Raw genomic sequence first — 26,355 nt, forward strand, 5'->3', positions numbered from 1 at the left:
TGCTCTTGACATGCTGAGTAAAATGACTATTCTGAATCTCAGATTCTATTATTCTCTATGGGCCAACCCAACCCATCTTGCTGGGATATCCTGGGCCGTGGCCAATAGACACATAAAGGTACTACTCCTGGTTTTGTTTTAGCGTCAAGCTTAGACTTACTGTGGAGACTCCAATACTGGCAAAGACTCAAACAGATTTAAGATCTACAAGTTAACACACGAGTGATAATATAAAAAGTAGCTTAGGAAAATGTCTTGTGATTTAAAATATTTATACAGATTTTCCTCCTCTTTTGAGTTACACATGGAGGCAATTAAACACTGCACAAACATCAGGCTTAGCACATAACCTCCTTAAAAAAAATTTCACAAGAATGGACTAAAATTCATTTAGATATTTAAGCAGGTAATTCATGGTCATTCATACAAAATGGCTAAGAAAAGATGCACAGTAATATAGTAGCACTTAACTTTGAATTTTGTTTTAAGGGAGTTCTGAAATCAACTTCAATTGTTGAATACTGTTCGTGTTCACCATTATTCAAGACAACCCTTAATATGATTCTTTACATCGTTACCATTGTGATGTCATCAAATGAAAAATATTTTCAGTTTTAAGCAAAAGGGTTTTTTGTCCAATGTCTGAGTGGCTTTTCCCATTCCCACCCCTTTCCACCTCTTCGAAAGTAACAATAACAAAAAATGCCTGTCAAAGCAGTGACAGGAATGAAAAGTTTGGGGGTTAAGACAGACTCAAGTACGGGCATTTAACTCACTGAATTGTGGAAGTTCTGGGAAGTTTATTGGTTTTCTCTTTTTTAAAATGTAGTAATATCTGGTAATAGTGTTTAGGATAGCACAACACTATGAAAATAATTCCACTGAACTGTATGCTTGGGATTGGCTGGAATGGGAAATTTTATTTTGTATATATACTTTCACAAAAGAGAAAAAAATGATCAAAAGCCTAATTTTTAACGCATACGCTGGTCCCACAAAATATACAGAACAGGAAAGTTAGTATTCCACAATCAGTTTATCTGAATAAGGCAAATGATATGAAGTCTGTGTAAGTATGCTTATTTAATTAAAAGTCCATTTTGTTAATCCAAATGATATGTTGCAAAATAACAACAGAAATGTAAAGACTGATACCACAGCCTACGATAACATGTCAAAATAAATTAAAACACATATGGAGTGTGTCATTTTAATTTTAATAAAATAGATAATTTCAAATTACACAGAGAACAAATCCATCCACTCACCACTGATAAAATTTTAGAAATATTTTCTATAAAAAGTTTAGTATTTGATTGGAATTAACCCATTTTTATAGTTTCTAAAGGTAGAGTTTTCCCATCCCTATCCCTATTATTGAGAAATTTAAAAAATAAAGAAAAGTACAAAAAAATAAGACAAGATTTCCATATACCACAATCCAGAACTAATCAATATCTTGTTATATTTACTTGCAGTATTTTTTTTAACAGAAATGGTTATTTATATATAAAGCTGCAATCCCCTTTTACCAATCCCCACCCTACCTCCCACATTCATTCCTTTCCTCCACTCTTCACAGCCAATCACTATCAAGAGTTTGGTGTGTTTCCTTGCAATTCTTTTCAGAAATATTTACATATAATAGGCATCCACTGCCAATATATACTACTGAATTATATGAGAGAAATCTTTATTCAAATTTACAAAGATTTCATTGTACTATATATGCATCATTGTACAACTTGATTCTTCCCTCTCAACATGATTTTTGAGATCTTTCTGTTAATGCATGTTGCATTTTACATAGTATTCCACCATTAAGAATTTTCCATTTTGTTCCTGATGGGCATTTACGTTGTCATCAATTTTTGACTATGACAAATCATGCCACAGCAAGTATCCTCTTGATACATATTTCTTAGTATATGCACTTAAGAGAATTGCTAGGTATTTTTAAAATTTAAGAAATGCTCTCCTGTTCTCAAGATGACTTAAGAATATAGCTTTTTCATATTACTGTTTTATCCCTTTGCATTTCATTTTGTATATGGTTTATCCCCTCCTTACACAACAAATACCTCCAAATTATTTTTAAATAGTCCCATTATTTCATCACTTCTTGATGCCATTTCTATCATATTCCAAATTCTAATAAGTGTGTAAGTCTGTTCCTGGGCTCGCTTCTGCTACATCAATACCACAGGAGTTTTATACTATTTGTATGTATGATATCTAGTACTGTCTCTTGCTTTCCAACACCTATAACTTGGTCAGCATCTCTAGATCTATGATAGCAATGATGACAGCAGGTATCTGGTTCTTCTCCCCAATTTTAGTGGGAATGCTTCTTAAGTTTCAGCATTACCTTTGCGGTAGGTTTTTTGTTGGCCACAGGCTTTATATCATATGAATGTCTGTCCTGTCAACATTTAATTTCTGGTATCCCTTAAGTTTTTAGTTTTTGTTTCCCTCATCCATGCTGCTGCTTTAGAACAATTATTTCTAATGTCCTATGAAATTTAAATTCCTGATAAAAAAAACTTCACATCTTCAAGGTATTATTATGGTTTTTAATGAGTATGAATTTTCTGGTGTCTAATGTGGTGTGACTTCTGGCTGAAAGCTTTCCCACATTCACTGCATTGATAAGGCTTCTTACCTGTGTGTATTCTCAAATGTAGAGCAAGAGTTGAAAACTGAGAGAAGGCTTTCCCACATTCATTACAACCATAGGGCTTCTCACCTGTATGGCTTCTCACATGCACAGTAAGGGATGAGCTTTGAGAGAATGCTTTTCCACATACATTGCATTCATAAGGTTTATCACCCGAATGAATTCTCACATGTACGATAAGTGATGTTCGTTGAGAGAAGGCTTTTCCACATTCATTACATTCATAAGGTTTCTCTCCAGTGTGGATGTTTTGATGTTTTATGAGGTACTTCTTCTGGCCAAAAGCTGTGCCACATTCACTACATTTAAAGGGTTTCTCTCCAATATGAATTTTCTCATGCTCAGTAAGGTTTGATTTGCCACTGAAGGTTTTCCCACACTCCTTACATACAAAGGGCTTCTCTCCCGTGTGAGTTCTCTGGTGTCTAATGAGGTTTGACTTCTGTATGAAAGCTTTTCCACAATCCTTACACTCAAATGGTTTCTCACCTGTGTGAATCTTCTGATGGGTAAGAAGGTTTTCCTTCTGGCTGAATGATTTTCCACACTCGTTGCATTCAAAAAGCTTCTCTCCAGTATGAGTGTTTTGATGTTTAATAACATACTGCTTTTGGCTGAAGGCTTTTCCACATTCATTACATTCAAAAGGTTTCTCTCTAGTGTGAAAATGTTCATGCTCAGTGAGGTTTGATTTGTGGCTGAAGACTTTCCCACATACCTTACAGGCAAAGGGGTTTCCCCCACTATAAATTCTCTGCTGACTGTGGTTTGACATCTGAATGGAAGCTTACCCACATTCACAAGGTTTCTCTCCAGTATGAATTTTTTGATGAATGAGGCTTTACTTTTGACTTAACATTTTTCCACATTTCTTACATTTATATGGCTTTCATCGTGTTGCCTTTCAAACGTAGAGTAAGAAATGAGATTCCAGAGAAAACTTTATCATATTCAGTATATTCAAAGGTTTCTTTCCTGTATAAATTTTCTAACGTTCAATGAAGTTTTGTTACATTCACGGATTTCTCTCCAGTATGAATTTTCTTCTGCTCAATGAGATTTGTCATCTAGCTAAAGGCATTTCAATATTCCTTGGAAGCACAGGATTTCTCTCCAGCATGACTTCTACATTTAATGAAATATGACATGTAAATGAAAGAAGTTTCCCCAAATTCAGTAAATTCATATGGTGTCTCTCCAGTATGAATGCTCTGTTATCAGTGGGGTTCAAATTTTTAAACACAGGACATTTTCACACTGATCTGCACTTTATGGGGATTACTATTACAAGGGGTAAGCTGTGGCAGAAGGAATTAACAAACTGTTGATTCTTCCCCAAGCAGCTTCTTTCATGATGATATAAGTCTAAATCGCATTTCAAATGCTTACTGGGTGAGTTCAAAAAAGGGCTGTCTTAAAAAAACAAGTTCTGAGGTCAGAGGAAATATTTTTCCAATTTTCTTATTTTCATTGCCTTTCTCCCCAGTCTGTTCTTTACTGGAGATGGATGCAACTTGTTCCTCAAGTCTTGTAGCCTCTCTATCTTCTTAGGCTTCTTCTAAAAGGAGTACAAAGAATCATCATTTAAAAGAGTTAATGCATAAAGTGCTTAGAATCATGACTGGTACATGATAAGCACTCAGTAAACATTAGTTTAATGTTATTGTTAATATTTGTGAATTTCCCATTACTATACTAGTACTAAAATTTTAGATTATGCTTTTTTGTGGGATTAATTCAGGTAACCAGTTTCTCAGTATGAAAGAATACTCATGAAAAAGGAAATGCCTGTGGAGGATATCTGGATAGAAAAATATTCATGGGTCCACAAAGCTTAGATTACCTTTGAAAAATACCCTTGCTCATTTCAGATGTCAGCAAATTGGGCACAGCAAACAAGTGAAGGAGGAGTTAACAAGATAAAAGACGAGCACATAAAATCAGAAATTTCACCTGGAATGCCTAAGAAAGTGAAAGGGATAATCAACAACTGTTTCCTCTCAAACCCCATTAAAATGACAATAAAAGGAAAAACGGTAAAAACAGACAAAAAGGATATGATAGGAGATATCAGCATACAACACATATTAACAAACTGTTGACGTTGGGAAGCCTATGGAAGATTTTTCAATGCACCACAGAATTGAAGATGTCTAAATAATATAAAGGTACCTGCGGAAGGTGCCAATGTCATACAAGCTGATCTGTGCTGTGATACATCAGACAAACTCAGGAAATGGAGGTATCAAGTGCTTCAAGAGAAGGAATGGAAGGATAGGGTGTGAGAAAAGACTGGATAAGGAGTAGACAGACCTATACTCTCCCAGTCAGGTAATGACTACAGCTTTATTTGAAATGGAAATTTATAGTTTCAAGAAATTTAATCAGAGAAGTTCCAGACTCAGAGACAACCAAGCAAATGAGATGACAGAGGAAATGATACTGAAATCAATGAGATTAAATCTATATATAATATGATGGGACCTCTAACACCTTTCTGCAGTTGAGGCGAAAAAATGTTGACAACTAGATGTGCATACCTGAGCAGGATATGTAAATGTAAAGATCCTTCTCTGGAGAAACTGAAAGACCCATGAAAAACCTCATCAGGATATCCCTCCAGAGGATACGTGCCATTTTTGCTCATATTTTACTGGACAAAACAAAGGATCTAGCCATGCTGAGGTTCCCTAAAGTAAGGGAGTATAATACCTCTGTACAGAGGAAACCCTAGGTCCATGAGACATTTTACTCGTCATTCACTGAAGCTTACCAGATGACTAAAAGCCCCCAAACACAAAGGCTTATAGTCACTTCTTAGTGAGTCATTCTTGGGCAGCCAATATTTCATGCATTTGAGGAACTCTTGTAACTTGAAAGCTCAAAACCAAGAGAAAGAAGGGCAAGACAGCAAACACAAAATTCTATAACCAGTCACAGACAGTTTCAAGATATTTTATCAGTGAAACGTAACAGGATTTTGTAAGAAAAGAAAAGAAAGAAAGGAAAAAAAAAGTCCCCTTAGAAATTAAGATTATGAGAGGGGATGAAAAAGGAAAAATATTACCAAACACCAATAACAGGGTCTCCTCACTTCAAGATTATACTGCCTCACCCTAATGAACTCAGGCACAGCCTGGTGCTTTATATGGTAGGGAAATATGCATAAAATGACAAGTGTCATTGCTTGGTAAAAGCCTTAATGACAAATTCAAAGGATAAACCAAGGAAATATAATAGGTGAGTAAAAAGTTCCAGAAAAACAAAAGAAAAATCTGATTAGAGGAAATATTCAAAACAGCAACAAAAACAACAACAAAAAACAATTTCCTTTAACCTAAGTAAAAAACGTCCAGAATGAAAAGGGCCCATTTGGTATACTGCACAATAAAACAGGCATACCTAAGCACAATGATGCGAAATCTCAAAAGAGAAAACATGGAGGTCATAAATGTTTTCAGAAAGAAAGAACATGTGTCATTCAAATGAATAGGAGTCAAGACATCATCAAAATTCTCAGTGAAAACATGGGAAGTTAGAATTCTAAATTTAGAATTCTAGAAAAATTCTAAATCCAATATATAAATCTAATTGGTCAAATAAGAGCATTTTTCAAAAATGCAAATGCTTAAAAACCTACCTCAAAATGCATGGAAAATATATTCCTACAAAATTAGTAAGTAGAAAAGGCAACAGAAACAGGATCCTAGAAAAAGGGGATTCAACATAGGAAAACAGTAAAGAAAATTTCCATAACAACTCTGCCAAAACCAAGATAAGAGCTGACCATTGGGTCAGAGACTAGGCAATTCAAATTAGGGCAGGGAAATAAAAATTCTAGTAGTTATCTCCAGGGGGAGGGGGACTTCCCAATGCATCTGACCACATATAAGTCCAAGGGAATCTGTATTTAAAAACAACAAAATGTGGCAAATATAAATACCATGAAAAGCAAAAAAAAAAAAAAAAGGTGTATAAAAAACAACCTTAGTACATATATATTTCTGCAACCTACCAAAGTATTACAGTTGTTCTCTAGTAAAAGCACTCAGGCAATCATTTAAGTTGTGAGCTAAGCTAGCCACTTTTTTCATGGAGTTCACTTTTACTTGAAAGAATGAATAATTTAACAAAATATGGTTATTCAGACTTAGGTACAATGAATGACAAATGATTCATACTATTTGCAAGTCAATTCCTTCAAACAAAACAAAGTGAGCCTATCACTTCAAGGAAAACAGCTGACAATGTACATTCCCAATAATCAAATTTGCATTTTCGAACAAAACTTAGAATTTTGGAAAATGTGTATCCTCCATCATGAAACTGATAGATTCCCAATACTTAAAAGACTTTTCAAATAAGATTGGTGGTGATGTTAAAAATACGATTTTTTGGTGTTATCAGTATTTGAAAAAGCTGCATAACTCATAGAAGCAAAATTTTCCAAATGATGAATGCACAAAAATCACGCATGGTTAAAAGAACCATTAAGGTTTAAAACAAACCAATGGATTTTATATATGAAAAATTGACCGATATGGTTTCAAATTACACATTGCAGGTAATCTTGAAGAAACGACCACTTGTCAAGTATTGGTGTAATACACTCAGAAAGCTATTAAAATATTTCTACTTTTTCTAACTACATGCCTGTTTGAGGTCAGATTTTTTTCATATACTTTAACTAAAACAACATATCAAATATGAGAATCCAGCTGTCATCTATTAAGCCAGACATTAAAGAAATTCACAAATACACAATACAATACCATTCTGCTCACTAATTTTTTTCCCTTGGAAAATAGCTGTTTTTATTAGGAAATGCTATTTTACACGTAATGGGTTTATGATTGTGTTGTCTGTAAAGTTAATTTTGAAAACAGTAAATATCGTTATAGTCTACAACCCAAACCAAAGCTCTCTGGGGTCCTCAATTTTTAAGACCATAAAGAGTAACTGTTAACAGGTACAGGGTTCCTTTTTTGGGTAAAGAAAATGTCCTAGAATTAGACAATGGTGATAGTAGTAAAACTTTGGGAACATACAAAACCACTGGATGTACTTTTAAAGGGTGAATTTCATGGTATATCACTTGTATCTCAATAAACCTGTAGTAAAGTGATCTTGAGACTAAAAAGTTTGAGAACTGCAGCTCAAAACATTTTTTCACTTATTCATTCAACAAATTGTTTCTTGTTTTCTAACTACATACATGGCACTGTTCAAGGCTCTAGGGATATGAACAGTATTGAACAAAACTGGCAAATTCCTTGCTCTCATGATGTCTACATTCTTAGTACAGACAGATAATAAACAAATGAATTAAGTATACAGTTTGTTAGCAAGTGATAAGTGCTATGGAAAAGAAAAAAGAAATGAGTAAAGAGTTTTAATTTTAGATAGGGTGGCCTTTGAGAAAGCAAGATTTGTGTTAACACCTGAAGGAAATAAGAGAATGAGCCTTAAAAGAAACATGGGGAAAGAGCATTCTAAGCAGAAGTTAAGCAAGTTCACAGGCCCTAAGGAAAAGTCATCCAAGTGTGTGACGTACGTAAATCAGAGTCACTTTGCCTAACATGTTCCTCTTGTCCTTCCTTGCTCTTCAAAAACACTCCTCTGATCTCCTCTTACTTATAAATGCTTTTCTCTGAACTTTTAGTCACTCTTTTTCTAAAATTAGTATTTCATTAAACCCAAATTTGTATAGCTAAGCCTTAACATCCTAACTTTAACGTGTATGCTGGACTGCATTAACATCTTTACTCTTTTCTTTAAATGGCTAACATTAGGTATTTTTAAAATACCGGGTCAAAATTAGAGGAAAAAAAAATAAGTGGTGATAGGAAGGACAGTTTTAGATCACAAAAACAAAAACAAACGAACAAAAAAACCCCACAACTAAACAGACAATTGGCAAACACTGAACCATGACTGGAACTGAAATTCAAAACAAAAACAAACAAACAACCTATAAAAGGCATTTTGGGACAACTTGGGAAATCTCAACATGGACTAGATATCATATATTATTAAAGAATTATAGTCAATTTTCTAAGTTATAATAATGGCATTTTGGTTATATAGGGGATGTTATTTTTAGAAAATACATAGCTTTTTATCAGTAAGGTTTCTGCTTCAGCACATACAATACACACATATGGATATCTACACATACATAAATAAAACAAATACGGTAAAATTATTGAATGTATGTTGTAGGCATATAGGTGATCATTAAACTATTCTTTCAAAGTTTATGCTCGGAAATTTTCATGAAGAAAAAATTTTGAGGAAAAGGCAGAATGGACCAATAACAATCCTTCCATAGAGTAATTCATTGTTTATTTAACAAGTACCTCAGGTGCACTCAAAATTGCAAACAAGAATAAAACATCAGTCATCCTTTCAACAGGTTTATCATATATATCCAAGACACAAAATCTAAAAACATGCAGGACAGGTATTTACTGAAAACTTCTGAGTTTCTCTAGAAGACATGAAGATGGAAAAACAAAAGGAAGGGAAATCAACAAATGTGAAAATATGAATATTTTAATGAAAATTAAATTAAAGTCTAAATGATAAGATCTAAATAGGTAGTTTCATAATTAAAGGCTACAAGTCAAAGAACTTTATATAGAGGGAAATAGGCTCATGTTCTTACTCATATTCATATGTTCTCTCAGAGTAAATTCAAAAACAGGCTTATCTCATTTTATTGTGTTTTGCTTTATAGTGTTTTGGGAAAATGGTGTCTATAGACTTGCTTGCCACAGGGTTGCTATAGGCACCATTTTCCCAAAACCATGTGCTCACTTCATATCTCTGTCACATTTTGGTAATTCTTGTAATATTTCAAACTTTTTCATTATTATTTTATCTGTTATGACGATCTGCAATCTTTGATGTTACTATTATAATTGTTTTGGGGCACCGTGAACACACCCACATAAGGCAGCAAACTTAACTGGTAAATGTTGGGTGTTGTGTTCTGACTGCTCCACTGACCAGCTGCTCAAGTCTCCTCAGGCCTCCCTATTCCCTGAGACACAAAAATATTGAAATTAGGCCAGTTGATAAGCTACAATAGCCTTCAAGTGTTCAAATGAAAGAAAGAGTCTATGTAGACAGTGATTTCTCTGATGAATTTGGGCACAGTAAATTGAAAACTTTCTGGAAAGGATTTTTTAAACAATATTGTTTTCTATATACATATTTTTTAATTTTAACATTTGTTCCCCCTATTAATTACTTATTTTTAATCCATATGTTTTACTCATCTGTCCATACTGTAGATAAAAGGAGCATCAGACACAAGGTTTTCACAATCACAGTCACCTTATGAAAGCTCTATCATTATACAATCAAGAAACATGGCAACAGGAAAACAGCTCTACAGCTTCAGGTACTTTCCTCTAGCCTAATACACCTTAATCTAAAAAGGGGATATCTATATAATGTGTAAGAATAACCTCCAGGATAATCTCTCGACTATGAAATCTCTCAGCCACTGACACTTTATTTTGTCTCATTTTGCTTTTCCTTCTTTTGGTAGAGAAGGCTTTCTCGATTCCTTGCTGAGTCCTAGCTCATTCTAGGATTTCTGTCCCACACTGCCAGGGCGGTTTACACCCCTGAGAGTCATGTCCCAAATGGGGAGGGGGGGGAAGGGCAGTGAGTTTGCTAGCCATGTTGGCTGAGAGAGAGAGGCCACATCTGAGCACCAGAAGAGGTTCTATGGGGGTGACTCTTATGCCTGATTTTAAGTAGGCTTAGTCTATCCTCTGTGGAGATATATTTCATATGACCAAACCCCAAGATTGAGGGATTAGCCTATTAATTTGGTTGTCTCCACTGCTTATGATAATACCAGGAGTTCTCCAAATGGGGACGCTGAATTTTCCCCCTTTCTCATCATTCTCCCAAGAGGACTTTGCAAAAACGTTTTTATTCACTGTTCAAATCACTCTGGGATTCACCAGGGCATCACTATGGGATTTATTAAGGCATCCCTCTGGACAAACCTACAAAATCTCATGCCCTATTCAAGGTTCCATGTACTTACAATGTTCAATTAAACTGTCCATACAAGTTACATCAGGAAATGCACTAGTCAAAATACAAATTTTGTACTGAACAATTTTTGCTTTAGTCTTACACGTAAGTTAAAGTTTTAAAATACGAATTACTATCTATTTTCAACACCCTGCAATATTGACATTCTTTTGTTCTTCCTCATGAAAAAACATTATTTAATTTGTACATTTAGTTACTACCATTGTATATACTCTAGGCACTCCTAGATTATACCATCTCAGTCTTTATCATTTATCTTTCCTCCCGGTCTCATTTGTGCCCAGAGCTCAGTTGAACCTCAAGTAAAAGCTAAGGTTGCTGGTTTTGTCCCTGGGCAGAGGAGACAGGGTTGATGGAAAAAGAAAAAAAGACAGAGGCTTTTTCGGAATGGACAGCACAAAATACTTGAAAGAGTCTAGGCCCTAAAGGAAAGGTGGGGGCACAAATAAAAATTTCAAATTTTATTTTTAAATTAAGGTATATAATAGTTGTTTAGACGTAATGCTATTGCACATTTAATAGACCATAGTATAAACATAATTTTTATATGTACTAGGAAACAGTGACTCACTTTATTGCAGTGGTCCAGAATTGATCCTGTAATATTCCCAAGGTATGCCAGTTAATTTTTAAAGGTTTGACTAACTATATCACAAAGCCCACAAGAAAATAAAGAATCCAGACATGAAATTGGTTTGAGGTTATATCTCTGTGGATCTGAAAATAATGGGATGAATTGACTAATTTGGGTAGGATGTTAAGGATCACTATCAAACAGCGAGCAAGAAATCAGTCTGACAACTGTTCATCCTGTAAACAGGTAAAATTATGGCAGGCAAGAAAGAAGGGCTGGAAATGCCAAAATAAGAAATACTATTATAGACAGTTATTTCTAACTTCAGAATGTATGAGTCCTTTCCAGTAATTAATTTATAAAAGGAAAAAGGAAAGGCCAAATATAGGGTTCTAGGACCCACCTCTATGAAGAAGACAGGGAGAAGATTAAAAGAAAAGCAAAAGATGAGGGAACATTTAGAAAGACAAAGCAGGAAATCAGGTTATCAAAGAATCAATCATGCAGCAGTGGCAGAGAATTCCAAGATGAAAGATCCAATCATATAATAAATAGATCCTTTCTTCTAAGATGGTAAAATAAAGGCATCTCTGCATACTTTTCATATTTGTGAAGAATGACAAACAGAAAAGAAACTACATCATTGATAAGAATAAAAAGTAGCTGTAACTCTAATGCCATGAAAAAGGGCTGCCAAAGGACTGGACCAAGGTATAGAAAGAGGTCAAGAGAGCAGACAGATGTCCTTGCTGTTTTAAGACAAGTGTCCTCAAGGCCAATGCTTTTCAAAAACATGTGGAACACCTTCAAGGGCCAAATCACCAGCTCCTCATTTGCAACAATGAAATTCACAATTAGGCTACTTAAAAGAGACCTGGTATTCCTGAATGGTAAGGAATGTGGGGCTACAAGACCTCACCCTAGAATAAAGCAGTCTGTTAGGTGACAAGAGAAGAGGTCACCATTTTTAATCTCCCTTAACTCCCGATCTGTATATTCCACTGTCTATTTGAATATGCACTTAGATGAGCAATGGGCATGTCACAATGATCAAGTACAAAGGAAAATTTCTGATCTCTCTCTCAAAATTCTAGTAGTCTTATCTCAGTAAAAGGAAACCAATTTTTTTTCTAGTTGTTCAGACCAAAACCTTGAAGTCATCTGTAATTCCTTTTTTTTCTCATGACCCATATGCAATCAGATAAGCTGTCAACTACACCTTTAAATTCTAAGAATCTGACTACTAGCTACTAGTCAACTACTACCACTTCTCACCAGGAATACTACAATAGCCTCTGGCTGATCTCTTAGCCTTGGCCTCTTATACCTTATTCTCCATACAGCAGCTCTAGTATTCCTTTTAAAATGTAATTTTGATCATATCACTTTTCTGATCAAAACCCTTTAATGGCCTCCCAAATCAATCAGGATAAAGACCAAAGTCTAGGATTGGCCTGTTACCTAACTCCACTATTCTTATTTCCTTTTGTTCACTCTATTCCAGTCTACCGCCCTGATTACTATTCCTTCAACATCACAGTAAACTCCTGTCTTAGGGCTTTTACAATTTGGGGGCCTTTTAATTGAATGCTCTTCCACCAAACAGCTGCATGCACCACTCTCTCACATTCTTCATATCTTTACTAAAATGTCACCTTCTCAGTGAGATCTTCCTTAATCAAATTATTTAAAATTATAACTCCCAACTGGTTCTCTTTATGTTCATTTTTTTGTTTTATTTTTCTCCATAATACTTAACACACCATCAGATAGAATACATATTTTATTTATTTACTTATAGTCTATCTCTAATAATTAGAATATAGGTCCCAGGAAGGAGGAATTTTTGACTGTTGACATTGCCCTAATTCTTGAAATGGAACCTAATACATAACATTTAACAAATAATTGTTGGATATATGAATATAGCACATTAGTGGAAACATAAACTGATTTACTTTTTTTTTAAAGCAACGTATCCATTTATCAAATTTATAAATATAACTTTGACCCAGCATTTACCACTTAAGAGTAAATCACTATGTAGTTGTATCTGCATATCTCTGTACAGCAATATAAACAAGATCAGGTATTTGTGTCTTCAATAGCAGAAGCCTGGAAACAAGCTAAATATCTATTAATTATGTATCAATAGAGAATTCTCTCCAAGAAAAACTATGTACACAACAGAATATATAATATACCACTGTTCATATTAAAAGAAAAAATGAGGGCTTATAAATACGTATTTGCAGCACAGATCCATAATACATGCTGATTTATTATTAATAGACTACCTCAAGGATACACGTAAAACTCTTGGAAGTGTCTGTACCTTTGAAACCGTAGAAACTCTGTGGGTCAGAAATAAGAGACATTCACTGTATACCTTAATGTTCAAAAATTTTTACAAGTTCATGCATTATATCAAAAAATACACACACACACACAGGCACCAACATATAAGTAGCAGAAAAGCAGCACTGATTTCTAAGCCAGCAACTTCTGAAAGAGGTATATGGGAGAACAAGTGAAGGAGGAAGAGCCTGTTGAAGTATGATGGGGAAGCCAGGTAGAAAGATAAGACAATGTGTAAGGAAAGACATATATATACATAGGGAGATATGAGATTGATGGTATTAATGAAAGACACAACAATCACAAAAGAAACAGTATAAAGTGCAAAGTGTTGACATTCAAAATAGACATAAGAGGGGTATGGCCCTCCAGAATCTGATTAAAGTAGAATACTGAAACAGAAAAAGAAATAATGACTGGAAATGTTATTCAGGTATCTAAGAAATTCACACTAAGTGATATTCCAGGACTAGGGTCTAGAAGAAATGTCCTTAACAACTCTGATCTGCCTGATTATCATTCACTCACCTGGACAGACTTTCTTTTCACTTCTTTCTCCACCATCCAGGTTGTCTTTCTGCTTCAATGGAGGATCACACAGAGTTTGGTCACTTTATAACCTGCTAAGGGGAATGATACAACACTAAAATGTTAATGCTAGGGACAAAACACCATCCTAGAATTCAGGCTGAGCCTGATCTGAAGGATGAGGAACGTGCAGTTTCCAAGAATGCAGAAGTATGCCCTATGAAAAAGAACAAAGTTATGACCTTTTAATTTAGAGAATGGAACATGCATAATCATGTGGACAAAAGGCCTAGGATTAGTTGAATTCTGCATTTTAAGGCCATATTCATAAAACCATTTAAAGTTTCCACACATTTCAGAAATGGGGGTGGGGGTGGAGGAGGAAGAATTTACTTTCGGAATTTTACTTATATGGGGAAGCTTTCCATGTTCTACCTGACTGGTTGCTATTGTTCTTTAGTACCACTCTTGCAAAGATTCCTGAGTAGATTTGAACTGTGGCCCTTATTCCTGGTTGAATTCAATATTCTTATCTTTGATTATAGCAATGTATGCCATGCTGTGTGGGTATAACGTGTAGAAAGTTGTTCTGTCAGCATTCAGGAATAAAAACTCAAAAGTTTTTCCCAGAGAACTAGTATTTATCTTGTTTGCATTATATTCTTAGTGGAAGCACAATATATTAGAAATGTTCTATAAATTTATGTTCATCCATTCATTCAAAAAATAGTTTTAAAAAAACCAATAAAGGACATTTTGGGAACAACAAAGTTTGAATATAGACTTTGGATCAGACAATAGTAATGTCTGATCACTGTACTGTGGCTATGAAAGAGAATATCCTTGTTCTCAGGAAACATACACCATGGTATTCATGGATAAAGAGGGCCTATCTGCAACTTACTCTCAACTAGTTCAGAAAAAAAATCACATACACACAAATCTGGAGAAAGAGAAGAAAAAGTAAAACAAAAGAAAAAATATAAATGACTGGTGAATGTGTATAAAGGGCATATGGATCTTTGTACTATAGCAGTTTTTCTATAAATCTGAAATCATATTTAAAAAGTAAGTTACTGGTCACACACACCATCTACTATATGTTGAAAGACCTTTTTCACCAATTCGTACTGGGGTGTTGCAGAGATGGAAGGTTTACAGCCTGATTTAAATAGTAATGTACACAGCAGAAACATGAGAGGTTGAGCTGGCTGGAAGCAGCCTACGAGGGAGGCGAGATCAAGTTTGATCTTTTGAACACTCTATCAGTTTCCTCTAGAAAATGCAAGCAGAGATAGCCATTAAGCAGTTGGAGATATAAATCAACAGTTCAGGATAGACCTAGAATAGAAATGGGAATTTAGTTAGTTGTCAAGAGTATTATTGCTGCTGAGGAAATGAGGCATATGACTGCTCATGCACAGTACACACAGTGCAAGTGGAGGGCCAGGTCGCAGTCCTAGGAACAACAGTCAAGGAGATAAGGAAAGGTTTCAGCAGTAGCCTATAAGGCAGCTGCTTAGTTTTTAATTTTCAAGTCCTTTTCCTGAAAATCATAGAAAAGAACAAGAATAATGGGGGAAAAACAAGTAGTCAATTCATATACTACACATTTTTAACGAAACTAGTAGAGAGAAAACATGTTAACTCCAAATTATGGGTGTGGCCCAAAACACACAAAATAGCAGAACTGGTGCAAGAATTACAACAGTGTGGTATCCTAAGAAAGATAAGGAAATGGTGAGAAGTAACAGACCTCAGAAATAACTAGCAAAATATTCACTCTCAGAATGAAGGAGCCACTCTGAGTGAGAAGTGTCCTAACCAAGTCTAAAAATGAACAACAAAACTAGTTAGTGTCAGAAAAACTCCCAACTCAAGCTAAAAACTCTACCAAAGGCCAACTCAATAAGAGGCCTACAGAGGAAGTTACAAAGGGGTCTCAGGAAGAACTGGGAACGGTGAGGTAGGATTCTAAGGATTTGAAGTGTTCAGAAATCTCCAGCAAATATTTCCTTTCAAAATGAGAGGGTTTAACCCTAATGATGAAAGGAAGACTTGGATTAAAGAGAAAAAGACTCCAGTGGGGAACAGAAAGGTAGGTTTGAAAAGTACTTGGGACTATCCAGAGGTAGCAGATTCAACAACTCCTAAAAATTAAGGCATCATCATAGAAGGAAAGTACTGTGAAGAATAGTAACATACACAGGTCTGGAGGTGGAAGTCTGCCAGGAAACGGTCAGAGGGTCAAAGATGGAGCAGTTAGAGAGCCATGTAAGTCCTCTGTTCTAACACGAGTAGAGGCACTTGAGTTTTGAAGCACAGAATGTTACCATCTCTCCCTTTTCCTGGTACTTATCTAGAAAATCTACCTGATACAAACATGAGTAACATAAAAATAATCTATCTATGCCTATACCAGGATACTATAAGAAAATGTTAATGATGAGCAGTGTAATTCTCCAACAGCTAAACTAATTCATCCAAAAAATAATACTGCCACAAGGATGAAACTAGAAGCACAACATAACAAAATAAACTTAAAAGACCCAAAAACTGGAAATGTGTCTCCACCTATTCAAGGTGGGGTTGCTTACTGGAGTCCTTTAAGAGGTAACCATTTTGGAAAAAGCTTTAGAACCAACAGAGCCAATGCAGCCAGAGACCACAGGAGATAAAGAAAGAAAATGCCCCTGGGGAAGCTGTTGGAGAAATCTGGAGAGAAAGCCAGCAGATGTTGCCGTGTGGAGAGAGAAACCCTGAACCTCTCTCTCCAGTGGAGAGAGAAACCCTGAACATCAGCCTCAGCCAACATCAGCCTTCTTGGATCAAGGTATCTTTCTTTGGATGTCTTAATTTGGACATTTTCATAACCTTGCTTTAATTGTACATTTTCACAGCCTTAAAACTATGAACTTACAACTTAATAAATTTCTCCTTTTAAAAAGAAAAAAAAAAAGACACAAAATTTACAGAAGTAATCAAAGCTTAAAAACACACACACACACCAAAAAAACACAAAAGAGAAACAGAGGAACTGTAAAAATATGGTTACCCCAAAAGGAGGGAATGGCCATGAAACAGAAGAATTTGAAACAGGAATGGACAGAAAATGGAAAAAACAAAGATCATTTCAGAAATGAAGATTAAAATATAAGAAGCACAAGGGAGAACAAAAACTACAGGAAGTTCACTAGAAAAAAAAAGAAACAAAGCAATATGAAGTGAAGGAGAGCCAACACACGTATAATTAGAGTTTGTGAAGAGTTAACATAAATAATGAAACAGAACAAATAATTAAAATTTTAGTTCAACTGTAGAAGCCAAGAGTTTAAAGCAAGACCTACAGAATTTGTTGCAAGCTGCTGGCCTCGGGATGGCAGCGGTAAACTGTGGCGATTGTTATGTAGAGCAGTCTGGGAGGAAGAGAATGTTTACCCCAAACAGTTATGTTAAGTATGAAGAACACTGTGAGATAAAAATCTTGCTCCCTCAGGAAATGCCTGCATATCTATTGACATCCTGTGGTATATAACAAGGATCTGGTTGAGAATAAAGTTGTCTGAAGTCTGTCTGAAGTAAACTCAAGCTTCAGACCCCCTGAGCCCATCTGTGTCTTTCTTTCTTTCTTTTTTTCTCATCATTCCTTAATATCCTTCGAGCTCCGTTTCAATAGGAAGCAACATTCAACACTTTCAGAAACAAAACAAAAAAAGAATTTGCACATTGTAAAGATATAACATATACCTGGGAAAACTGACCCAGAATATTCAACATACCCTAGTAAAACTTTTATACTTTAAATTTAAAGAATGAATTCTTTGGAAATCTAGCAAAAAGATCAAGTCTTTTATAAGAATCACAATTCTTCAGAGCAATATTCAACAATGAAAGACAGTGGAGCAAAAACTATAAGATACTTTAATATCAGTCATAGTGTTCTTAAGGTATGAAGGCCAATAACAACTATTTTTTTAGTTTCATATTATTATTATATGGACAAAGGCCTGCAGAATTGCAGGTTGTGCTAAGTTCCCCAAAGGGTGAAGTGCAAGGGTACAGTGATAAAGAAAGAACAGGAATCTACTTACTTGGAGTGATCAGGGAAGGTCCCTCTGAAGAGGTAACTTAAAACCAACTATTTTTGAACACAGGACATGAAGAACTCAGGGCTTAATGGTCTCATGAGCCCTCCCTAAGGCATTCACAAAAGGATAAACTTTAGATAATCAGGAATGACTTAAAGAAGCCTTGGCATAAGGACCAGTAGTGAGTACTGCAAATATTAAATAATATAATCAGGGTTAAAAGGTAGAAATGAGGGTTTCAGAACAGTAGGCAAATATTATAGGCTCCAACAACATACAAACAATGCAACTGACTAAAAATGGAAGAGGGGGGAAAGTAGAAAGGATACTCAGCATGTAAATTGCCCCACAAGTATTTGTTGAGATTAAGAGGCTATCATTTAAAGCTGAGAAATGAAAGAAAAGCTAAAGCATATTCAAGAGTCCAAAGAAAAACTCTTACATAGTGGGGAGACAAAGGGGAAGAAAAACGTTTAAATTAAATTGTTGCTAATGGTAGGGAACCAACAGTGTTCACGGAGAGAGGGGAATCTAACTGCATAAAGTTGTTGGGATATAGGTAACTATAGAACAAAAACACAAACTTTTCTAAGTAACAGAAAAACCACCACTACCAAAATGAAAACAAATCAAATAGAGAAAGAATACAAGAAAAAAGGTGATGTATGTAATGTAAAAAAACATAATATAAAAAAAGTAATATGAAAAACCTAAGCCCAAACCTACTAGCCACAGCAATAAGTGAAATAGATTATTAAAAGGGAATGATTTTGAGATTAGCACACAAGCAAAACTCTAGAGCATGGTGCATATAAAAGGAAACACATAAAACAAAGAAATTTGGAAAGGTAAAAGACAAAATGTTGGGCGAAGATATACCATCAAATGTAAACCAAAATAAATTATCACCAAAAATTCAAGTCAACAAGCATTACACAAAGGAGAGCACTTAAAGCTAAAGGAAATAATTCAGAACGAAGATGTAACAGGTATGAGCATTTATGAACCTAATAACAGTAGCAGCTTTCTTAAAGCAGAAACCAAAGGAAATGTAGAAAAACTAACAATCACTAATACAAGACTTCATGTATTTCTCTCAATTTAAGTCTGATAAATAAGTACAACATAAGATCTAAACAATAAAAATCAATAAAGTACTGATTATATATGTAGAACGGAATGATCAAAATAGGAATGTTTGCATTTGTTTGGTGTTTTTTGGTATTTAAAAAAATAAAATAAAATAATTGAAAAAAATCAATAAAGAAACTGAAACAAATACATATCATGTACTTGGGCAGAATATTTAACATCATAAATACGTTCCCCCTCCCTAAGTTATTTTAGAAAAGTAATGCAATTCCAATAAAAATACTAACTTTTTTTCTGGAAGTAGAAAAACTGATTCTGAAGTTTACATTTAAAAACAACCAACCAACCACAAGCAAGAATAGCAGAAAAACTCTGATGAGCAATTAGATGAAAACCTACACCAGATATTAAAACACAATTATAAAGCTACAATAAAAACATAAATATTGGTATATGAATACAGACTAGAAGATAGATGAGAATATAAAGTTCAGAAACAGATTTAACTACATATAAAAATTTAATCATATGATAAAAGTAGCATATGATAAAAGTGGCATCTAAGAGCGAGGCAATCAATTAGAAAAAGATAAGCCTGAATGCATACTTGATAGCATACACCAGGATAAACTAAATGAATTAAATACATAATTACGAAAATTAAATCCTATAGAAACTATAATCTTGTTATAAGATTTTGAAAACATGGGTGAAACTTGGAGTAGAGAAGTCTTTTTGACAATGAATTCACAAATGAAGAGACTGATAAATCTGTACGATATGGAAATAAAAACCTCCTGATTCTGCACAGTTAAGACAAGAAATAACTGATGCAGACAATGTCAAAAATTTTTTTGAAAGCTTGAAGAAAAAAATTGCAATTGACTTCACAGAAGGCTAGCCTTAGACCCTAGAAGGGAAAAACATCCCATAAAAAATAGTGAAAGGACATGAACAGACAGTTCCTTGATAAATATAGATGACCCTTAAGCATATGAAGATACTCTCACCCATAGTAAGGGATGTAAATTAAACCTACACTGAGATGCCAATTACCTCTTTGGCCAAATACCAAATATTCAACACTACATGGATGGTCCTAAAGGAAAAGGTGGTCTTGCACATTGCTGGTGAGAGTGAGTGCAAGTACTTACCCATTGGGCAAATCCATTTGTAGGAATCTACTTTAAGGATACTCCTGCATAATTACAAAATGACACAGATAAAAAATTATTCATTATTGTCAGTTAGTAAAAGACTGGAAACAATCCAAATGTCCAACAAAGGGATTGACTGAATCAATTATGGTACATACACAGAATAGCACATTTACATAGGTGTTTTAAACAGAGAGAGAGAAAATGGTTAAGAAAAAGGGAGATCTCCAGGACATAATGGTGAAAGTAAAGAAAGTGAGGTAGAAATGTGTTTCATATATGAAGGGTAAGAGAGAACAGAGAAGGAAGATACACTACTGGCCAAACAAACTAAAAAAACCCATTTGAAAAAATAAGCAAACAATTAAAACAAAAAAATATCAAAAAACTAAACTCACATTGGGCAAAGAAGATTGTAATGAGGGGGAGGTTAAGAATAAGATGAATGTCTCTGTGAGATTGTGAGATGTATTTTTAACTTTTAAATCACATAAATGTATTATTTATTTTTTAAATTAAATTCATTAAAAAACAACAGTTGCTTAACTTGAAAGCTAAACAAAATGAAACTAATGAAACCAAGCTTAACTTAAAACAAATCAACTAGGTGCACTGCTGGTTTAGTAGTACAACGCTCGCCTTCCATGCTGGAGACCTGGGTTCCATCCCCAGACCATGCACCATTCCCCGCCACCCCCACCCCCCCCCCAAAAAACAAATCAACTTTACATTAACTTGGGAACAAACTTTGCCCATACATCTTTAGTGGGATGCATTCTAAGGACAAAAATAGCTATAGAGAAATTTTAAGATGACTCAGTACTTTTATGGTTACTTTTATTATTTTATTTTGAAATCATTTTCTTTATATTGCAGAATAAAGCAAGGCAAATAAGTACTCACAATAATTTGTTTCAAGATTTTTAGCACTAAATACACTTAAGATGTAAGAAATTATGTAAAAATACTATACCATTTGAATCAATTTGGAAATACGAACATGAACTCATGAAATGGCCTCAAAATGTTATGTCTGAAGCAGTGAGGACAGCTAGTACACAGATCTTGGACTCCAATGTCATTCTCCAATAAAAGGAACAATTCACCTTGGAGAAACCTGCTTCTCCTTGGAGAAATGGCAAATTTCAGGTTTGGGACAAGATGAGGGAAAAGATGAGCCAGGTGTCCAAGGAAACTTTCAAAGACAAGTAGTGTCAAGTCAAAATGAGAGATGAGGGCAGCTTGAAGGAGTAAAACTGTGATAATATGACCATCAAGCAGGAAGAAAATTAGTTATGGTTGATTACCACACCCTAAATCTATATAATTTTTAAAAGTGAGGTTTACAAAGAAAAAACAGGAAAAACTTGACACAATTCAAGGTTAAAATCCAATGTTATTTAGAAAAAATGAAAAATTCTAGAAAGTCATCACTTCACAAGCCCTTAAGAAATTATATTCAAGGATTTTCTGTCAGTGTTAATATCATTTGTTAAATTACTGATGGGGCATAGATACTTGTATAGTACCAAAGTAAAATTATGCAGATTACATTTTGGTTGTAAAGAAAAAAATATGATCATTAATGGTTGACCAGCCATCTTGTATGACTCCCCTGATATAAGTATATAAGATCACCTATGATATATTTTGGCAAAAACTGGAATTTAAAAAATATACATATATGTATCATCAGAGGTTCTGAATTAGAACCATGTGAGAGTAACCATCATAAAAATCAAGGTACAAATCTCATGGAGGAAGTATTAATGAGTTTCTAAAGATGACTATAACTCGAACACAGAAATCTAACTTCCTCAAAAGCTAAAATTAAAAGAGGAAATTCCACAAGAAATTTTAAAAATATATATGGAAAGGAAAAAGCATCTATATAGCCCACCCTTTGAGAGATTTCTACCAGTAACAATACAAATGACTACTACCTCTGAGGGAATATCAATTTGCAGACAATAATAACAATACTAATTACCATGTACACACCAGGTAATATTCTTAGAACTTTACATATGTTAAGCCCTTTGCTCTGCACAACCACCCTAAGAATCAAATACTATTATTATCTCTGTATTTATAGATAAGAAATTGAGGGACATGGTTTAAGTACCTACCATCAAGGTAAAAAAATGGCAGTGGAAGAGGGTAACACAGTTTGTCTCTATTGCCTGTGTCATCTTTAAAATATATATATTTTTGAATATATACTAAATTGATATGGCTAATAACAATAACAAAGGCATTCATTTTTGTCCTATCTATCCCAGTTCACCCATCCCCAACAGACGTTGCCACTTTTATTAATGTTTCTTGTGTATCTTTTGAGTTTTTTAACGGCAATGCAAATAAATATGAATATATAGTTATCCCTTCCAAATCCACGGTTTTGATACATTGCAAGTCAGCATAAGAAATTAAAAGAGAATTTTGGGGGAGTTCTGTGGAAACCACAGATGACACGCAGAGGCCAGCAGACAACACACAAAAGGCTAGAAATGTAGAGACAGCCTAAAAAAAATTTATTAAAAAAAAGTTTGGCCCAAGCAATGTAAAATCAATGGGAGAGGCAGCTATGGAGTTTCCTGGAAAAAAAAAAAATTTTTTTTAAGTGAATTTTCCAGTTCATGGGCCTCCCCAGTGATGTGGAAGGGACAGCTATATATTATTTCCCCACTTTCGCACTTCAAATGACATACCATTCTGCATTTTGCTTTTTTCACTTAACAATACATTTTTGACGTTTTAGTGTACTCCTCCTCCTCCTTTTATGTACTGCATTATTATTCTGCTGTGTGGATGTAACAAATTTGACAGGGCCAATCACCTTCTGAGGATAATAAATAATGTTTCTAACCTTTTCCTATAACTAAATCTTGCTGCAATGAGCAACCTTGAACCTGTATCATTTCATGTATATGTAAGTATATATGCAGGATAAATTCCCAAATGTGGGATGGATGAGTCAAAAAGAAAGTACATTTGTAGTTATTATAAATATTGCCAAATTGCCTTCATAAGCTTTACTCAGGCCAATATCATTACTGTTCTAATTTTTGAGTCTTTCTATTTTAAAATGTTATGGCTGCCACGGTGGCTCAGCAGAGAGTTCTAACCTGCTATTCCAGAGATTCAGGTTCGATTCTCCGTGCCGGCCCACTGAGGGGGAGGGGTGCTGGATGCCCCTTTCCCCACAATTCAACTGCCTTTCTTTTTCGGAGTTTTACTGGCTATTCTAGCTTACCTATTTCCTCCCCTATGAACTAGAAAATCATCCTAATTCCGAAATTTAAAATATCTTAAATTTCTATTTTTAAGGCTACTGACTTCCACATATTAATTTGATACTCTATTATTTAAAATTATGAGAACGACTACTGTGGGTGAATTCCTTAGAAAAAGCAGCTTTTCAGACAGAATTAATTTTTTAAATTATTTCATAAAATTCACGGGACCCGGGAGCACCTCGACTCACTTTTAAGTGTTAGGACACCTAGAATCTAGTCCAAACTCAAAAATAAACATAGCAACAATTAAGTTTTCTTCAAAAAATGAAGGAAGATAACGGTGTCTAATACAGTACCACAAATCCTAATTTCTGAACTTTCTGTGCTTTTACTGCTTCTCAATGTGTAAAGCTGATATTTAGTCCAGCACTTCGCCTAGAAACCCTATTAACGTACTCCAAAGATAAGGGGATTTGAGACAATTTGAAACAAGCCACCCGTTTAAAAAAGTTCCTTTGAATTATTCTTCCTTGTTTAAAAAATAAAAGAAACCGCGGTGATTTGCATTCTGCCCCAATTAAAAAGAAATATACGCTTCTATATAAATCAGTTGTTACACTATTTAACACTTGGCTTTTTTTGTTCCTCTTTCACACCTTCAAAAGTAAATTAGATTCTCCAAGAAGATGCACCGTTATAAATATCGGCACTTTCGATAAGGCAAGTGAGGCTGTTATTACCTCAATCCTAGCCTCCCACACTGCCCTCTCACGCCTAGCCACACAGTCCTGCTCCCACCTTTTTTGCACTCAACAACCCCAAACATACGGTAAACTTGCGGTCAAACTCAGGGTCACACATGGTCGGACGATTCTCTGAGGCCCCCACCCCGTCCTACACACAGGCCAGAGGCTCTTAAACCCACCTCCCACTCCCTTACAACACTCCTCCAGATCAGGAATCCTTCCCTCCGGCCTTCCCGGCCCAACCAGCCCAAGACCCCCAGGTCCCACCTCCTACTTTCGCGCCACGTGGACCCAGGGCAAGGACGCACCCGCGGACAAAGACCAAAATGTCCACTCGGTGCGCTGCGCCTGCGCACTGCAAGGGCAAGTGAGTACTCCCAGAAGTCTCAGCGACGCGGCCCAGCTAGGTCACGGTGGCCAGGCCCATGCTGGTGGTATCTGATTACCTTCTATTGCCCGCAACGCCGCTTTTCGGGTTTTGGACTCATTTCCGGTAAGCCCTTGCTCGTCTCCCTGTTTCCCCATGCGAATTTGGCTGCTTCTTCCTAGTGATTATGATACCTCTCGGGATGAGGAGACGTTCCCTGGAGGAAGATCACCTCACGCCTGGTAGGAAGTTTAAAGTGGAAACTCCCTCTCCTAAGCCTCCCGGGGCGCAAAGTTAAACGGGCCCAGGTCAGACTCAGAGGTGAGAGAACTCCATCTTGTCTCTGGCTGGTCTGAGTCTGGACTGCGTTTCCCAGAGGCCACAGCGGCCCGACGTTACGTGTCTCTTGACGTTGTGGCGAGAGCATTAGCTCCGCTGAGACCCGGACGCGACAGAGGGGAGGCCGAAGGTGAGGGGTCTGGGAGTCCGGGGCGGGGACAGGGCGTGTCCAGAGCGTCCGGTCTGTGCACGCAGGCGGAGGCGGGCTGAAGTTGTGCCTTTCTGAATATTTGTCTTTGATTGCGGCTGTGTAACTGGGTGTGGGTTTCTGTAAGTGTGCGATTGTGGCCGCCTGTCTCCAGGGTATTTGTGTGGTTATGCTTGTGTAATCATGTCTCGTGCTGTGGGTGTGGGGTCCTTTTGATTGTTGGAGTGATAGATACTGCATGTGTCCTTGTTGTGGATTTGTGATTGTACGCCTTTTCCCATGGGGCGTGAGTGTGGTAGTGAATATGTGACCGGTCTAGGTGCCTGTGCATGTCGCCGAGGTGGGTGTATCGTTGTGTATGACACTGTGACCGTCTGTGGTTTTATTGTAGTTGTCCTGTGCCTATGGCTGTACAGGCGACACTGCATGTGTATCCACATGACTGCGTGCTGTGTTCTTGTGTATGTGTGTGTTGTGTGTGTGTACATAGTGACTGAGTGACAGTGTTTGGCTGTGTATGCGGGTATTAAGTACCTTTGCCCATGCGAGTGTATCTCCAGAGTGAGTGTTCGATTATGACTGAATGACCATAAGGGGGCCAGTCTGGGGTGCCAGTGATTGTGGGTGTCCCTAGAGCAGATATGGGTATTTATGGGTTTTGCATGGGGAACCATAACTGTATGGGAGTGACTGTGCAGTCACTGTGGTGAGTAGATTTTGTTAACAGTGGATATGTGATTGTAACAATGTAAGAGTATGGGGTGTCTGTGATTGTGGGATTGTGTCTTTGTCTCTAGTGTGGATGTGTAGCTGTATTTCTGTGACAATGTGTGCAGCACCAAGTGCATGGATGTGAGATGCCTGTGACTCCAGTCCCCTGCAGAACCTGTGACGTTAGGATAGATTCTAGCCCTGCACAGTGGTGACCTCAGCCATTGCCTTTAACAGTGGGATTGAACAGAA

The 26,355-nt window shown here is 36.0% G+C and overlaps 2 protein-coding genes across 29 annotated transcripts in view; one reads left to right on the plus strand and one right to left on the minus strand.

Moving 5' to 3' along the window:
* Positions 1-1,201: 1,201 nt before the first annotated feature.
* Positions 1,202-25,286, minus strand: ZNF146 (zinc finger protein 146). Of its 21 annotated transcripts, none has more exons than XM_077133521.1 (4): positions 24,806-24,925; positions 14,217-14,308; positions 9,649-9,722; positions 1,202-4,235 (listed from the first exon to the last, which is right to left on the minus strand). In XM_077133521.1, the coding sequence occupies exon 4, from the start codon at positions 3,450-3,452 to the stop codon at positions 2,574-2,576; it is 879 nt and encodes a 292-aa protein (XP_076989636.1). In that variant the 5' UTR covers positions 3,453-4,235; positions 9,649-9,722; positions 14,217-14,308; positions 24,806-24,925; the 3' UTR covers positions 1,202-2,573. The 21 variants fall into 21 exon arrangements, 20 of the variants coding, with proteins under 20 accessions (XP_076989636.1, XP_076989632.1, XP_076989647.1 ...); XM_077133517.1 differs by having other exon boundaries at positions 14,217-14,311; positions 24,806-24,913; XM_077133532.1 differs by having other exon boundaries at positions 24,847-24,863.
* The window catches only part of LOC143660053 (uncharacterized), a 119,667-nt gene continuing 118,233 nt past the window's right edge, over positions 24,922-26,355 (plus strand). For 3 of the 8 annotated variants that reach the window (XM_077133430.1, XM_077133431.1, XM_077133436.1), the window contains exon 1: positions 24,922-25,031. In XM_077133430.1, coding sequence (XP_076989545.1) covers positions 24,964-25,031 — 68 coding nt within the window. In that variant the 5' untranslated portion in view covers positions 24,922-24,963. Of the gene's footprint in view, positions 25,375-26,355 lie in introns of all 8 variants that reach the window. The other 5 variants (XM_077133432.1, XM_077133434.1, XM_077133439.1 and 2 more) reach the window with 3 other exon arrangements.

The sequence above is a fragment of the Tamandua tetradactyla genome, chromosome 16 (assembly GCF_023851605.1).
Source record: "Tamandua tetradactyla isolate mTamTet1 chromosome 16, mTamTet1.pri, whole genome shotgun sequence".
Lineage (NCBI taxonomy): Eukaryota > Metazoa > Chordata > Mammalia > Pilosa > Myrmecophagidae > Tamandua > Tamandua tetradactyla.

Bases quoted from the DNA above. Each gene is read 5' to 3' on its own strand.
- ZNF146 (XM_077133533.1), bottom strand. From the start codon at position 3,452: ATGTCAAACCACAGTCAGCAGAGAATTTATAGTGGGGGAAACCCCTTT.